The 18,030-nt window shown below is 43.2% G+C and overlaps 1 protein-coding gene across 1 annotated transcript; it reads left to right on the forward strand.

Moving 5' to 3' along the window:
• Positions 1-230: 230 nt before the first annotated feature.
• On the forward strand, positions 231-17,805 carry LOC110521558 (ubiquitin domain-containing protein 1-like). The gene is made up of 4 exons (XM_021599218.2): positions 231-447; positions 6,901-7,128; positions 15,508-15,693; positions 16,672-17,805. Exons 1-4 carry the CDS (start codon positions 375-377, stop codon positions 16,893-16,895), a joined length of 711 nt encoding a protein of 236 aa, XP_021454893.2. The 5' UTR covers positions 231-374; the 3' UTR covers positions 16,896-17,805.
• Positions 17,806-18,030: the final 225 nt, after the last annotated feature.

An 18,030-nucleotide genomic window follows, 5' to 3' on the forward strand; every position in this document is an offset into this window, starting at 1 on the left:
CATATACCGCTCCTGTTGCTGTTTATAACATATGCTGCCAGATGTTCCATCTGACCATTTATTGATCCTGTGTGGTTCCTTAGTAAAGAACTGGGGAAGTGTCGTGACAGCTAGTGAACCTTGCTCTGACTCCACACCTGTAGTCATCATCGATAGTCAAAGCATTGAAATCTAGTCCAGGTGGTGGGATTGTACCCTTGACCACTACGACCTTCTTAGACAAATCTAAGTACTTTGTTTTCATTGGCTCCATTCGCTGGTAGAAGTCTCTGAAAGGCTGTTTTCTCTGATGCTGAGTCGGTGTCGTGTTTGATTTAAACAACAAGTCTCCAGAACTAAGAGATCAAGTCTCTGGGAGAGAGAAAGAGAAGAACATGGGAGTCGCTAACTCCAGGGATCACCATCTCTACCACCCCTCACAGTCTCCCATCAAGGTGGTGCTGAAAAGTGAGTATGGATGGAGATGGTCTGTGGATTGTTGGAGTGTTGGATAACTATGTTAGTGAGCCTCAATGTTCTAGCGCTGCAATTGCCAGAAACAGAACAGTGTTAAGTCTGTGTATTTTGTCTCTCCACCATGTCAAGTTGAAGAGGTTAAGTGTAAGATGTGGTCTTTAGATATTAGTAACAACTTGTCATCAGGTTGCATCAGGTTGTAAAATCTCTCATAAGCTATAATATGACCTGTGTTAATATAACCTACCTCTTTTCAAGAATTTATTTAACAGCGAATAGGTAAGAGGACAGGGTAAATTTATGAAAGGATATGAGAAGGAAGTGTGTAATTTAAATAAGGGCACTTAGACAAATTATTATGGGAATATCCTGTAGTATCATGTATCAAATATTTATATAATAGTGAACTCTAACCTGCAGCATTACAAAGAATTATGCTTTCCAGTGATGTTTGACTGTTAATGTGTTGTGCACCATTTAAAGCTGGAGACCAGCATTAGTCGTTCATTATGGTCACTGCCTGTATGAGGCAAGCGTCAATTGTTTGGATTTACAGTACCAGTCAAAAGTTTGGACACACCTACTCATTCAAGTTTTTTTTTAAACTTTTTTCTACATTATAGAATAATAGTGAAGACAACAAAACTATGAAATAACACATAGAATCATGTAGTAAGCAAAAACGTGTTAAGCAAATCAAAATATTTGTAATATTTGAGATTCTTCAAATTAGCCACCCTTTGCCTTGATGACAGCTTTGCACACTATTGGCCTTCTCTCAACCAGCTTCATGAGGTAGTCAGCTGGAATGCATTTCAATTAACAGGTGTGCCTTGTTAAAAGTTAATTTGTGGAATTTATTTCCTTTGAGAGAATGTCAAGTGTGTAAAGCTGTAATCAAGGCAAAGGGTGGCTACTTTGAAGAATCTCAAATCGATGTTGATTTATTTAACTCTTTTTTGATTATTACATGATTCCACGTGTGTTATTTCATAGTTTTGATGTCTTCACTATTAAAAATACTAACAATAAAGAAAAACCCTTGAATGAGTTGGTTTGTCCAAACTTATGACTGGTACTGTATATAGAGTGCATTCGAAAAGTATTCAGACCCCTTGATTTTTTCCACATTTTGTTACTTTACAGCCTTATTCTAAAATGGTTTCAATTGGCTCTAACCAGAACAGAAAGAGGAGTGGGAGGCCCTGGTGCACAACTGAGCAAATAGACCAGTACATTAGTGTCTAGTATGAGAAACGGACGCCTCACAAGTCCTCAACTGGCAGCTTCATTAAATAGTACCATCAAAACATAAGTCTCAACGTCAACAGTGCAGAGGCGACTCTGGGATGCTGGCCTTATAGGCAGAGTTCCTCTGTCCAGTGTCTGTGCTCTTTGCCCATCTTAATCTTTTATTTGTATTGGCCAGTCTGAGATATGGCTTTTTCTTTGCAACTCTGCCAAGAAGGCCAGCGTCCCGGAGTCGCCTCTTCACTGTTGACGTTGAGACTGGTGTTTTTTATTCAGACCATTTACTCTGTACTTTGTTGAAGCACCTTTGGCAGTGATTACAGCCTTGACTTTTCTTGTGTATGATGCTACAAGATTGGCACACCTGTATTTGAGGAGTTTCTCCCATTCTTCTCTGCAGATTCTCTCATGCTCTGTCAGGTTGGATGGGGAGCGTTGCTGCACAGCTATTTTCAGATCTCTCCAGAGATGTTCGATCGATCGGGTTCAAGTTTGGGCTCTGGCTGGGCCACTCAAGGACATTCAGCGACTTGTTCCGAAGCCACTTCTACCTTGTCTTGGCTGTGTGCTTAGGGTCCTTCTTCTGTTGGAAGGGGAACCTTCTCCCCAGTCTGAGGTCCTGAGTGCTCTGGAGCAGGTTTTCATCAAGGATCTCCTTGTACTTTGCTCCGTTCATCTTTCTCTCGATCCTGACTAGTCTCCCAGTCTCTGCCAATGAAAAACATGCCCACAACATGATGCTGCCAGCACCATACTTCACTGTAGGGATGGTGCCAGGTTTCCTCCAGACGTGAAGCTTAGCAGGACGCAATCTTTGTTTCATCAGACCTGAGCATCTTGATTCTCATGGTCTGAGAGTCTTTAGGTGTCTTTTTGGCAAACTCCAAGCGGGCTGTCATGTGCCTTTTACTGAGGAGGGGCTTCCGTCTGGCCACTTTACTGTAAAGGCCTGATTGGTAGAGTGCTGCAGAGATGGTTGTCCTTCTGCAAGGTTCTCCCATCTCCACAGAGGAACTCTGGAGCTCTGTCAGAGTGACCATCGGGTTCTTGGTCACCTCCTTGACCAAGGCCCTTCTACCCCAATTGCTCAATGTGGCCGGGCTATAGGAAGAGTCTTTGTGTTTCCAAACTTTTTCCATTTAAGAATGATGGAGGCCAGTGTGTTGTTGGGGACCTTCAATGCTGCAGAAAGTTTGGGGTACCCTTCCCCAGATCTGTGCCTCGGCACAATTCCTTCGACCTTATGGTTTGGTTTTTGCTCTGACATGCACTGTCAACTGTGGGAAGTTACATAGACAGGTGTGTGCCTTTCCAAAATCATGTCCAATCAATTGAATTTAAGAGAGGTGGACTCCAATCAAGTTCGGTCAGCCAGCCGAAAATACGGAGCCTAGGGGATGGTAATGTTCTCTAGTTGCGCCGTGATTGGCTCAGTGTTCTGTCACTCATGGGGACACTCTGTCACAGCAAAATCTACGGGGAGAACTCAAAGATTAAAGTGGGTGCTGCCATAGAGTTACATCAGAAGTGCCCAAAGCTAAAGATCATTGGCCACAGATAAAATGTTGTCAAATCACATCATATCTACTGTAGCTTTGATTGGACTTTCATTTCAAAATCTTAGGTAGCAAGCTAGACAAGCAGTCATCATCATGAAACATGGTCACAATCTACTGACAAATACCTTTCAATCCTTGTCACATGAAGAGAAATTATAGATAAAACATGGTGGTGCTCATCAGCCATTGAACATAAACATTACAAAACAAGTTGGAAATCGCAAATTAAACAATGAGTAGTTTGGAAGGAATCAGGGACTAACTGCAAGCGTTGCAAAGCTATTCACTGGATTTGGTGTGTGGTCCAAGTCTGGGTTTAAGGCTCTCTCGTTTGACATTCTGGGGTATTTTGTGTAGATAGATCATTGACAAAGAATCTACAGTGCCTTGCGAAAGTATTCGGCCCCCTTGAACTTTGCGACATTTCAGGCTTCAAACATAAAGATATAAAACTGTATTTTTTTTGTGAAGAATCAACAACAAGTGGAACACAATCATGAAGTGGAACGACATTTATTGGATATTTCAAACTTTTTTAACAAATCAAAAACTGAAAAATTGGGCGTGCAAAATTATTCAGCCCCCTTAAGTTAATACTTTGTAGCGCCACCTTTTGCTGCGATTACAGCTGTAAGTCGGTTGGGGTATGTCTATCAGTTTTGCACATCGAGAGACTGACATTTTTTCCCATTCCTCCTTGCAAAACAGCTCGAGCTCAGTGAGGTTGGATGGAGAGCATTTGTGAACAGCAGTTTTCAGTTCTTTCCACAGATTCTCGATTGGATTCAGTTCTGGACTTTGACTTGGCCATTCTAACACCTGGATATGTTTATTTTTGAACCATTCCATTGTAGATTTTGCTTTATGTTTTGGATCATTGTCTTGTTGGAAGACAAATCTCCATCCCAGTCTCAGGTCTTTTGCAGACTCCATCAGGTTTTCTTCCAGAATGGTCCTGTATTTGGCTCCATCCATCTTCCCATCAATTTTAACCATCTTCCCTGTCCCTGCTGAAGAAAAGCAGGCCCAAACCATGATGCTGCCACCACCATGTTTGACAGTGGGGATGGTGTGTTCAGCTGTGTTGCTTTTACGCCAAACATAACGTTTTGCATTGTTGCCAAAAAGTTATATTTTGGTTTCATCTGACCAGAGCACCTTCTTCCACATGTTTGGTGTGTCTCCCAGGTGGCTTGTGGCAAACTTTAAACAACACTTTTTATGGATATCTTTAAGAAATGGCTTTCTTCTTGCCACTCTTCCATAAAGGCCAGATTTGTGCAATATACGACTGATTGTTGTCCTATGGACAGAGTCTCCCACCTCAGCTGTAGATCTCTGCAGTTCATCCAGAGTGATCATGGGCCTCTTGGCTGCATCTCTGATCAGTCTTCTCCTTGTATGAGCTGAAAGTTTAGAGGGACGGCCAGGTCTTGGTAGATTTGCAGTGGTCTGATACTCCTTCCATTTCAATATTATCGCTTGCACAGTGCTCCTTGGGATGTTTAAAGCTTGGGAAATCTTTTTGTATCCAAATCCGGCTTTAAACTTCTTCACAACAGTATCTCGGACCTGCCTGGTGTGTTCCTTGTTCTTCATGATGCTCTCTGCGCTTTTAACGGACCTCTGAGACTATCACAGTGCAGGTGCATTTATACAGAGACTTGATTACACACAGGTGGATTGTATTTATCATCATTAGTCATTTAGGTCAACATTGGATCATTCAGAGATCCTCACTGAACTTCTGGAGAGAGTTTGCTGCACTGAAAGTAAAGGGGCTGAATAATTTTGCAAGCCCAATTTTTCAGTTTTTGATTTGTTAAAAAAGTTTGAAATATCCAATAAATGTCGTTCCACTTCATGATTGTGTCCCACTTGTTGTTGATTCTTCACAAAAAAATACAGTTTTATATCTTTATGTTTGAAGCCTGAAATGTGGCAAAAGGTCGCAAAGTTCAAGGGGGCCGAATACTTTCGCAAGGCACTGTACATTTCTCATACCTTTTAAGACTTTCTGGTATATGTTTTCTAAGACCCATTTTCTGTTTGTTTGACAAGAAATCAAAGCCTTTGCTTATTACAAATTTTTAGTATGGAAAATGGTTGAGAAATGTATATATGTCTCCAAAATAAAGACTTTTAGATTTCATTTGACACCCAATTTGATACACTCCATTGATGCTAATGGGTCCTTTTACATGGAAAGGACCTTAATAGGTTTCACCTATAGTGTCATTCTTATGCCAAGACCAAGAATGAGAGAATGAGTTGGTCAGAATCAACTAGGGCTAAGAATTTATTTTCAAAGGATGATAAATATCCGTCAGTCAATCAATCAACGAACCAAACAATAAATTCATTGGCCAAGACATGTCAATAGATGGATAGACAATCATTGCACCTCTCTCTCCCTCTGTTCAGTAGCCTAAATCCACCACAGGAGCAGTGAGGATTGGTACTCATAACAGGCTAACACTTGGCAGCTAACAGGCTAGCATTCATCCCTGACAATGACATTGCGCACACCCTGCAGCTGCTATCATGGGTGCTCACACATGTCAAGCCTCTGTGCGCGTGTGTGTGTGTGCTTTGTTTGTGTAAGCTTAGATAAATATACAGTGATTTATTTAATAGGAAGCCACTTGAGTCAGTAAGTTGTCGTCGACTGCTGTGTACAGTGGGGATAAACGAGTATCTATCCAATGGGGTGGTTCTATCTTTGTTGGTTCATGATCTAAGAAATAAGGATTTGTTTAATCAATGAAGGTGTTTTTTTTCAGAATGCAGTTGTTATCTGAAATGTGAGGTCCATTGAGGTCATTGCAGTCACCTGGCAGTCTCCACTCAACACCCATCTCTCAGAGCAATGCATTGTGGGATAGCAGACACTACATCCTGTTATGTGGCACCCGATTACTGCGGTAATCCACTGTTGTCCATTTGTGTGTGTGTATATGTGTGTGACCGTGGGTAATACACTGCACTATAAATAATCACTTTGATTTCTATTGCTCTGTCTCTCGTTCTCTCTCTTTCTCTCTCCCGCTCTCTCTCTCAAAGTGACCTTAATTTCTAGTACAGGAATACAGCACTATGACCAACATCAGGCAGCAGAGTATTATACCGAGTCTCTTTGCAGAAAGATTCTTACAGAGGGGTACACACAAACACACCGCTCCTTGAGATGTGTTTCAGCAGTATCAAGTCATGTGGAGGTCTATGACTATTCACTCATTTACCTTGTCAGATTATACGATTCTGCTTCGGTTGCTTCTGTTCTCCCTACAGGTTCTCACTCTGTTCATCAATTGATAGCATGAGTCTAAGACCGAAAGACCTGAGAAGAGAGACTGTGAATGTCCCCACTTCTGCATGTAGAAATGCCCCCTAATAAGCCATTATACAATGGCTAGTTCTGGCATTTGGAAATGGAGTCTTTGCACCTGTTTTGATATAATGCTATAGACAATGCCATAGACGGAATGATAGCTAGCAAGCTACACTTTGTAATGAGTGCTGTGACATGACATTCAGAGGAATGGCAGTGTACATGCACATCAAAACTCTGAGTAAAATATCCTCACCTTTGGGAAGCAAATTAATCTATTTCTTTCTCTTTATTTCCCTTCAGGACGCAACGAGCCACTGAAGAAGGAGCGTCTTAAATGGAAGAATGAGTACCCTATGACGGAGGGCCAGCTGAGGTGTAAGAGGGATGAGTTTTGGGACACGGCCCCAGCCTTTGACGGCAGGAAGGAGATTTGGGATGCGCTCCGAGCTGCAGCGGTGGCCGTAGAGCTTAACGACCTGGAAATGGCTCAGGCCATAGTGGACGGAGCCTGCATCACACTACCACATGGTGAGATTCACGCATGTGCCCACACACACACACACTCACATGTTCCATCCAATTATTAATACACTAGATGACTGACAAGGTGTGCTGTTTTCAAGCCACTGCTCCTCCATCTTGGCACTCCCCCTCCATTGTGAAGAATTGGTTGGAAGCTATAAAAAAGCATGTATTGGGGCCTCCCGGGTGGCGCAGTGGTCTAGCTAGCTGTGCCACCAGAGACTCTGGGTTCGACCTCAGGCTCTGTCGCAGCCGGCCGTGACTGTGAGGTCCATGGGGAGACGCATAATTGGCCTAGCATCATCCGGGTTAGGGAGGGTTTGGCCGGTAGGGATATCCTTGTCTCATCGCGCACTAGCGACTCCTGTGGCGGGCCGGGCGCAGTGCATGCTGACCAGGTCGCTAGGTGTACAGTGTTTCCTCCGACACATTGGTGCGGCCGGCTTCCGGGTTGGATGCACGCTGTGTTAAGAAGCAGTGTGGCTTGGTTGGGTTGTGTCTCGGAGGACGCATGGCTCTCGACCTTCGTCTCTCCTGAACCCGAACGGGAGTTGTAGCAATGAGACAAGATAGTAACTACTAACAATTGGATACCATGAAATTGGGGAGAAAAATATATCTATATTTTTTTATGTTTAAAAAAATATATTACTTAAGTAATACTACAAAATAATTGGCAAAGAAACTGACTTTTTGTCCTGAATATAAATCATGATGTTTGGGGGAAATCCAACACAACACATCATTTATTACCACTCATTTTAAGCATGGTGGTGGCTGCATCATGTTATGGGTATGCTTGTCATTGGCAAGCACTCTGGAGTTTTTTGGAATAAAAAGAAACAGAATTGAGCTAAGCACAGGCAAACTCCTAGAGCAAAACCTGGTTCAGTCTGCTTTCCAAAATACACTTTCAGCAGGATAATAACCTACAACACATGGCAAAATCTATACTGGAGTTGCTAACAAAGACGACAGTGAGTGTTCCTGAGTGGCCAAGTTAACGTTTTGACTTAAATCTGTTTGAAAATGAAGATATGAAAATGGCTGTCTAGCCATGATCCCCAACATCTTGACATAGCTTGAAGAATTTAGAAAAAATTCTGGGCAAATATTGCACGTTCCAGGTGTGCAAAGCTTTTATAGGCTTACCCAAGATGACTCACAGCTGTAATCGATGCCAAAGGTGTTTCTATTATGTATCCTGTTGTGATTCAAAATATTTGAATGTGAAACCTAATCCAGTGATTGTCATGCATTTTGGGTAGACAATTATGTTATTGTAATACCATTAATATGACTCCAGAATTGTCCCTTTTTTTGTCAATAGAGATTAATTTGTCTGCATCTTTATGTGCTCTAACAGCATATGCTAATTTATTTGGGGCTAATTCACCACCTGAGTAAGTGGAAACTCAAAACACATGAGATAGAGCACTAACTCTAAAGTTAATAACCACTAATAGTAGCCATGTGTTAATCTAACAGTAAATGTCATGTCCAGAAAAACTAGCCTACGTCCAATGAGGCCAATACGCATTTCGCTCACTCCTATCTCAAAGCCATATCGAATATCTTTGTAAAATAGTTGTTATTCAACTCATAATTGAGAGTTGCAAAATAAAAAGTAGACCTACAGAAAGCTGAGAACATCCTCTCTCTATCTTGGACAACCGGATAGATGTGTTTTCCTAGAAATTGGATTTTAATATGTTATACAATCAGAACACTTTTCTTTCTCCCGGAGCGTTTTTCCCCTGAAAAAGGAGAGATAGAGTGGTTCAATCTACACAGCAGCAGGCCCCAGCTACACACATAAAATGCCTAGTAGTCCACGCTACTGATTGAGACACTTTCGGTCATGTAGTATATGTGGACACCTGCTTGTTGAACATCTCATTCCAAAATCATGGGCATTAATGTGGAGTTCGTCCCCAATTTGCTGCTATAGCAGCCTCCGCTCTTCTGGGAAGACTTTCCACTGTTGGAGCTAGAAACAAGAGCATTTTGCTACATCCTCAATAACATCTGTGACCAATAAAATTTGATTTGAGTAGATGTTGAAACATTGCTGCGGGGACTTGTTTCCATTCAGCCACAAGAGCATTAGTGAGGTCGGGTATGAATGATAGGCGATTAGGCCTGGCTCGCAGTTGGCATTCCAATTCATCCCAAAGGTGTTCAATGGGGTTGAGGACAGGGCTCTGTGCAGACCAGTCAAGTTCTTCCACACGGATCTCAACACACCATTTCTGTATGAACCTCGCTTTGTCATGGTGAAAAAGGAAAGGGCCTTCCCCAAACTGTTGCCACAAAGTTAGAAGCACAGAATCTTCTAGCATGTCATTGTATGCTGTAGCGTTAAGATTTCCCTTCACTGGAACTAAGGGGCCTAGCCCGAACCATGAAAAACAGCTCCAGACCATTATTCCCCCTCCACCAAACTTTACAGTGGCACTATGCATTGGGATGCTCTTGGCATCTGCCAAACCAAGATTCGTCCGTCGGACTGCCAGATGGTGAAGCATGATTCATCCCTCCAGAGAACGCATTTCCACTGCTCTAGAGTCCAATGGTGGTAAGCTTTACACCACTCCAGCCGATGCTTGGCATTGCGCATTGGTGATCTTAGCCTTGTGTGCGCTGCTTGGCCATGGAAACCCATTTCATGAAGCTCACAATGAACAGTTCTTGTGCTGACATTGCTTCCAGAGGCAGTTTGGAACTCGGTAGTGTGTTGCAAACGAGGACAGACAATTTTTTACATGCTGCACGCTTCAACACTGGCCGGTCCCGTTCTGTGAACTTGTGTGGCCTACCACTTCGCGGCTGAGCCGTTGTTGCTCCTAGACGTGTCTACTTCACAATAACAGCACTTACATGTTGACCGGGGCAGCTCTAGCAGGGCAGAAATTTTAGGAACAGACTTGTTGGAAAGGTGGCATACTATAACGCTGCCACATTGAAAGGCACTGAGCTCTTCAGTAAGGCCATTCTACTGCCAATGTTTATCTATGGAGATTGCGTGGCTGTGTGCTCGATTGCATGGCTGTCTGCTCGACTTGCACTTACTCCATCCATCTATCCTTCTGGGTAAAGACATCAGTGAGTGAACTGTAAAACTCCTCCCTGTTGGCCTACTAGCCGCCACCGATCCCTTTATCTTTTCGGTTAGTTTTGTCTCATTAGTTTCACCTGTTCCTATTTGTGTGTGCTTGATTTGCTTCCCTATTTAACGTGTGTTGTGCGGGATTATTTTGATGTTCACGTTTGTGTCGTTGGTGTTGTTTGTGCTCTGGACCGTGTTACCTGTTGTTCTGGGTTGGTCAGTGTTTTGCGCCCTGCGTGTTTGGGAATTTACTTTTGGTGCCGCATTAAAGTGCATCTTTCCCCTGGACCTCTCTGCTCTCTGCGCCGGATTCCTCTCCACACACCTAGTCAGCCGTGACACTTATGGCTTGGGGGTAGAAGCTGTTGAGGAGCATTTTGGTCTTAGACCTGGCGCTCCAGTACCACTTGCCTTGCGGTAGCAGAGAAAACAGTCTGTGACTTGGGTGACTGGAGTCTCTGACAATTTTATGGAATTTCCTCTGACACTGCCTATTATATAGGTCCTGGATGGCAGGAAGCTTGGCCCCAGTGATGTACTGGGCCATTCCACTACCCTCTGTAGTGCCTTACGGTCAGATGCCGAGCAGTTGCCATACCAGGCGGTGATGCAACCGGTCAGGATGCTCTCGATGGTGCAGCTGTAGAACCTTTTGAGGATCTGGGGACCCATTCCAAATATTTTCAGTCTCCAGAGGGGGAAAAGGTTTTGTTGTGCCCTTTTCACCACTGTCTTGGTATGTTTGGACCATGATAGTTCGTTGGTGATGTGGACACCAAGGAACTTGAAACTCTCGACCTGCTCCACTACAGCCGCGTAAATGTTAAGGGGGGCCTTAACATTTACGCGGCTGTAGTGGAGCAGGTCGAGAGTTTCAAGTGGGGGGGCCTTAACATTTACGCGGCTGTAGTGGAGCAGGTCGAGAGTTTCAAGTTCCTTGGTGTCCACATCACCAACGAACTATCATGGTCCAAACATACCAAGACAGTGGTGAAAAGGGCACAACAAAACCTTTTCCCCCTCTGGAGACTGAAAATATTTGGAATGGGTCCCCAGATCCTCAAAAGGTTCTACAGCTGCACCATCGAGAGCATCCTGACCGGTTGCATCACCGCCTGGTATGGCAACTGCTCGGCATCTGACCGTAAGGCACTACAGAGGGTAGTGGAATGGCCCAGTACATCACTGGGGCCAAGCTTCCTGCCATCCAGGACCTATATAATAGGCAGAGACTCCTTTTACTGTAGTCCACTACCAGCTGCTTTGTCTTGCTCACATTGAGGGAGAGGTTGTTGTCCTGGCACCATAATGCTAGTTTTCTGACCTCCCTATTGGCCTTCCCATCGTTGTCGGTGATCAGGACTACCGCTGTTGTTTCGTCAGCAAACTTAAGGATATTCAAATCAAAACAAATGTATTTATATAGGCCTTCTTACATCAGCTGATATATCAAAGTGCTGTACAGAAACCCAGCCCAAACAGCAAGCAATGCAGGTGTAGAAGCACTGTGGCTAGGAAAAACTCCCTAGAAAGAACAAAACCTAGGAAGAAACCTAGAGAGGAACCAGGCTGTGAGGGGTGGCCAGTCCTCTTCTAGCTGTGCAGGGTGGAGATTATAACAGAACATGGCCAAGATGTTCAAATGTTCATAGATGACCAGCAGGATCAAATAATAATAATCACAGTAGTTGTCGAGGGTGCAACAAGTCAGCACCTCAGGAGTATATGTCAGTAAAATGCAAATCAATTTATTACATTTTTGACATGTGTTTTTCTGGATTTTATTGTTGTTATTCTGTCTCTCACTATTCAAATAAACCTACCATAAAAATTATAGACTGATAATTTCTTTGTCAGTGGGCAAACGTACAAAATCAGCAGGGGATCAAATACTTTTTTCCCTCCCTGTATATTATTTAGTAAACTCAGCAAAAAGAGAAACTTGAAATATAATGAAATATAAAATATAAACAATTAATGAACATGCACCTGTGGAACGGTCGTTAATTGCCTACCATCTGTAAGCTGTTAGTGTCTTAACGACTGTTCCACAGGAGCATGTTCATTAATTGTTTATGGTTCATTGAACAAGCATGAGAAACAGTGTTTTAACCCTTTACAATGAAGATCTATGAAGTTATTTGGATTTTTACAAATTATCTTTGAAAGACAGGATCCTGAATGTTTCTTTTTTTGCTGAGTTTATCATGCTTCTTTCGACCTCTCTAAAATAAATAATTGGTTATATTACATGGATTGTTATTAGACTTTTTAAAACGGCTTGTAGCCTATGTGTGAAAGCCAGGAGATGCTAAATGTGTTTATGTTAATTAACGGTAAATTCAATTACCAATTTACCAGCAAACAGTTATTTGCTTGACAATCACCGGCTGATGAAATTTCATGACTACCACAGCCCTAGTCACGCCCAGGCCTTCCACGGGAGGTAAAGCAGTTCCGTCTTGTCGAGGTTGAGCTTGAGGTGGTGGGCCGCCATCCAAGTAGAGATGTCTGCCAGGCACGCAGAGATGCGTGTCGCCACCTGCGTGTCAGAAGGGGGAGGGAGAAAAGTAGTTGAGTGCCATCCGCATAGCAATTATAGGAGAGACCATGTGAGGATATGATGTAGCCAAATTACTTGATGTATAGTGAGAAGAGGGCCTAGAACTGAGCCCTGGGGGACACCAGTAGTGAGAGTATGTGGTGCAGACACCGATCCTCTCCACGTCACCTGGTAGGAGCGGCCTGCCAGGTAGGATGCAATCAAACAGTGTGCATAGCCTGAGACACCCCACCCTGAGAGGGTGGACAGAATGATCTGATTGTTCACAAAGTCAATGGTAGTCGATAGATGTAGGAGGATGAGAACAGAGGAGAGAGAATTGGCTTTGGCATTGCGGAGAGCCTCCGTAACACAGAGAAGAGCAGTCTCAGTTGAGTGACCCGTCTTGACTGGTTAGGGTCAAGAAGATCGTTCCGAGAGAGACGAGAAAGTTGATCAGAGACAGCACGCTCAAGTGTTTTGGAAAGAAAAGAAAGAAGGGATGCAGATCCATAGTTTTTGACGTCAGTAAAGTGTTGGTTTCTTGATGAGGGGATGCAGCCAGTGGTCAGGGATGAGTTGATGAGGGAAGTGAGGAATGGGAGAAGGTCTCCAGAGATGGTCTGGAGAAGGCAGGAGGGGATGGGGTCGAGCGGTTAGGTTGTCAGGCGGCCAGACCACTAGTCGCAGGATGTCATCTAGAGAGAGAGGGTAGAAAGAGGTCAAGGCGTAGGGTTTTTCTGTGTGAGTGAGACCAGTGGACTCAATAGGCTGAGCGAATGAGTAGTGGACGTCGTCAACCTTTTTTTCCCCAAAGTAGTTAACAAAGTCGTCCAGAGATGGAGGGGGAGGATTAAGGAGGGAGGAGGAGGTGGTAAAGAGTTTCCTAGGGTGAGAGACAGAAGCTTGAAATTTAGAGTGGTAGAACGTGGCTTTAGCAGCAGATACAGAGGAAGAGAAGGTAGACAGGAGGGAGTGAAAGGATGACAGGTACTCCAGAAGTTTAGTTCACCGCCATTTTTGCTCAGCTGCGGCAGCCCTGTTCTGTAAGCTCTCAATGACTCACTCAGCCATGGAGCAGGAGGGGAGGGCCGAGCAGGCCGGGAGGAAAGGGGACAGTGCAATTCATAGGATGCGGAAAGGGAGGAGAGTAGGGTCGAAGAGGCGGAATCAGGAGACAGAAGGGAGAAGGATTAAGGAGAAGGATTTAGCAGAAGGGAGAGATTATAGGATAGAAGAGGGGAGTAGTGGGAGAGCGAGAGCGAAGATTGTGACGGAGCATGACCCTCAGAGAACATCGCCACATAGGAGAAATGAGTAGACCTGTGCCACCACCGTGATGACCAGATGCTCTCGGACTATGAGAGAAAACATAGTCAGATGAAGAAAGAGCAGCTGGAGTAGCAGTGTTCTTTGGGGTGATCCATTTCTCAGTCAGGGCCAAAAAGTCAAGGGACTGAAGGGTAGCATAGCCTGAGATGAACTCACCGTTCTTGACCGTAGATCGGCAGTTCCAACAGGGATGCAAACTAGTCACCTTTCAGTGAAATTCCCTGTTTTGAATCCAAAATAGGTGACCTACGTGATTCGTATAGGGGTATGTCAGGTGTACTCCCTGCCTGAAAGAGATCAATTATGCCAACAAAGGGTATCATGCTCTGCTTGCACATTGTAGAACACAGGCCACAGGCAGAAAGTGTATCATGTGCAGTGTAGCCCAAAGATATTGTGTGTGTGTGTGTGTGTGTGTGTGTGTGTGTGTGTGTGTGTGTGTGTGTGTGTGTGTGTGTGTGTGTGTGTGTGTGTGTGTGAGGGGGGATTATATATTTTCTTTAACTCCGTGAATGTTATTTTTTCACACATGTAGTCTTGTGCACTCGATGACCACTATAATATAGCAAAGAAATTATGCCTGTTTGTTTCTTTCTATTTCTACTTTAAGATGTTTTATTCCCAAGTGCAATATTTATATGTGTGTGGTCACAAGTGTTCTATTATTAAAGGCTGTCATGGCTAACTGTAATATTAGTGTATTTTCTTCTCTCAAGACTCGAGTGTCATTTGCAGTAAAGTCTAGGCAACAAATAACATTGGATTGCTTTCTTTAAATTTTTTAGCTGTGAGTCAGGTTCACATTAACCAGTTTTTATTTTACACACAGAGACTGATCATGTAGATCATGTTCTTTGTTTAATTAGTTTAAACCTGCATTTCCCCCTAGCAGGGATTTTTCTGCATGTTTCAGTGCAAAAAAAGAAAAAGTGTCACATTTTTGAGCCCTCGCCAGTTTGCATCTCTGTTCCAAACGCTGCCAGACTTGTAATTCCACATGGGTTGTGTGCGCAGGCTACACTAAATTAAAAGGGTTGCAGCCAGGGGGTGGGGAGTGTCTGTAAAGCCTACAGGGAGAGGTGCGAACATGTATAGAAAACACACATAGTTGACAAAGCTACAGAAGAGCAAAATGAGATCACCTGTAAATAACAAGGTAATATACTCAAGTGTGAGAGCGGTGTGGATCCTCCCAGATGTGATGTGTGGTTATATAATAGTCATGGGCAGCATGAGAGGATCTCAAGTATTTAGCTTCATAGACAGTAAGGAGACAGTGGGGGACGTTATCTCCGGGGGTAGGGTTGGCCACTCCTAGTCTAGAGGTCCCTAGGGGCTGTTGGTTGACTTCAGTCGGGACTGCTACTGAGTTTTTTTTTGTGTCTTTATCTGTCATCTTCAGGTACTCTGACAGAGAGTTATGATGAACTGGGGAACCGCTACCAGCTTCCTGCTTACACTCTAGCCCCTCCCGCCAATCTCATCACTGAACGCACCAATGACAGCGAAGCTCCCGATCAAAAGGAGCCGAAAAAGCCTCCCGCCTTTCCCAAAGAGGAGTTCCAGCTACAAGTTCGACTCTCGTGCGGTAAGAGACACAATACTAGAGCAGGCGATGTGACAAAAATTCACATTGCGATAAATTGCATGAATTGAGGCGAAAACGATAAATAAAACGTTAAGTTTATAACATTAATATCCACCACAGTTTTTTTCTTTTTTATTATCCTTTAAAATACTACTACTATCTTGGTGGTTGTAGCCTTCAAGTGGCCCATTAACAATCACCCCGATAAACACATTTATTTCATTTTAAATGAACAATATCAGCAAAATGCCTGTGATAAGTGGTTGATGTCGATCATTTTACGTTTATCGTCCCAGCTCTACACCCTACCCTTTTTCCGTTGAGTTGCTCCATCTGGGGATTTCTCACTGAGATCTGGAGGGTCATTTCAATACTAATAATTGTGAATGTCATCCCTCAGACCTAGTTATCATCCTATTGTTTGACAGCGTGTTAAAGGGAATCTGTTTAAGCAAGGCGAGGCACAGAATCACTCATCTTGATTACATTATAGTGATTTGTGCATGAGTGATTCTGCACAGTTTGACTCTCAAACTCTCTAGTCCAGAGTTTTCAAAAACTCTGTCCTGGGAACCCTGTGTGCACGTTTCTTTCCCCTTCTTCCTAGCACTACTCAGCTGATTCAAATAACCAACTTATAATCAAGCTTTGATCATTTGAATCAGCTGTGAAGTTCTAGGGCAAAAACTAGAACGTGCATCCAAGGGGAGCCCCAAGACCGAGTTTAGGAAACCCTGCTCTAGTCTAGAGTCGATTTACTTGCTCTGATGTCCCACTATTCCCAACTCCCCTCCTCTCCATTCACTACCCTACAAACAGTGAACTGATTGAGTGCAGTGAGCAACTGGTTTATACAGTGAGGGCAACGTTTCAAACGTTGCAGGTAGAAATATAATGAATAGAGTTGACACCATTCCCCATTCTTGAACAGACCCTTGATTGTAGAAGTCACTTGACCAATGTCTCTGTCCTCCACAGGTAAGGACCTCCGTATAAGCGCCTCCATGTCAGACACCATCTCCCAGCTGAAGACAGTCCTGGAGGGGCAGGAGGACATCGAAGTGGCCCACCAACGCTGGTTCTTTGCCGGTAAACTGCTCACAGACAAGATCCGACTCCAGGACACCAAGATACAGAAAGACTTTGTGGTCCAGGTCATCGTCAACAACTACTTACCAGTTACCAAACTCATGCCAAACTGAGGAGAAATGGAGAAAGATGGATGGGAGAGCAGGAGGAAAGGATTGAGATGAAAGGGGGACAGGGAGAGGGGTGGCGAAAAACTGGGATGGAGTGCAGGCAGAAAAGGATGGGAGAATGTTGGTCAACGCCTTATTTCTCTCCTTTGGAAGTTCAAGCACACCAGGGTCATGATCGTTAGTGCACACCGTAGGAAAACGTAACAAAACATTTTGCAACATTTCTCATTGGTCATGTTCAGATGGTCCGAAATGTGGAAAGACTTTTCTTTCATTTCGTGCCTAGTGAATAGGACACTGGACGGTTGCTGCAATGGAATGTTGGTTGCTGCAACAGAATGTTGTAATTAGTTTGTTTGCTTTTGTATTTCTTATCCTCTTTTTGTATTTTCCTAATAAGCCCACATTGTTACTGAGTAAAAATAAACAAATTCTGCATAGCCTGGCAAAGCACTGACAAACTGTATAATGAACGGGAAGAGAATCATGGCATATGGAGAAGAGATATTTCTCCCATGAGTCTGTCTGTCTACAAATCATTCCTTGTGAGTTTGTCCTTGTGGAACTTTGAACTGTGGAAAGTGTCCTGCCTGATGGTACAAATATTCTATTGGATCTCTATCTGTACTGAAAGCCAATCGATTTGTACCCTATCGATTGTCTAATCTTTACCTAATGGGAGAGAAGAATATTGACAGATTTATGAACGAAAGTGTATGTACTGTTTCAATACTTGTTGGATCATCATATACAAATATTTGTATATGTTTAACAAACCCCAAATAAATTTTACGTGACAAGGTTCATGAAAAGTCAACGATTTGAGGAAAAAGTGAATATACCGGTTTATAAAGGTGAAAATAGCAGATTTGATTTCCATCTACTGTATTTTTCGAACCAATTATGGAGAAAATGCTGGAAAGTGTATGAATATTTGTTAATGAAGTTATTAATAAATATTCTAAATGTAAACTGAAGTAGTTTGTCCTAGTTTGTATTGAAAATTAATCCTTAAGTACAGATGCTAAATATTATTAAAAAGTTACATTTTATCTTCACCCGAAGAATATAACTAGAAACAGTCATTTTTCTTGACAAATTGTGTGTCTTCCTTTAGCTGTTCAAAAGTTTTTATGGT

This window comes from Oncorhynchus mykiss, chromosome 1 (genome assembly GCF_013265735.2).
Source record: "Oncorhynchus mykiss isolate Arlee chromosome 1, USDA_OmykA_1.1, whole genome shotgun sequence".
NCBI classification, from domain to species: Eukaryota; Metazoa; Chordata; class Actinopteri; order Salmoniformes; family Salmonidae; genus Oncorhynchus; species Oncorhynchus mykiss.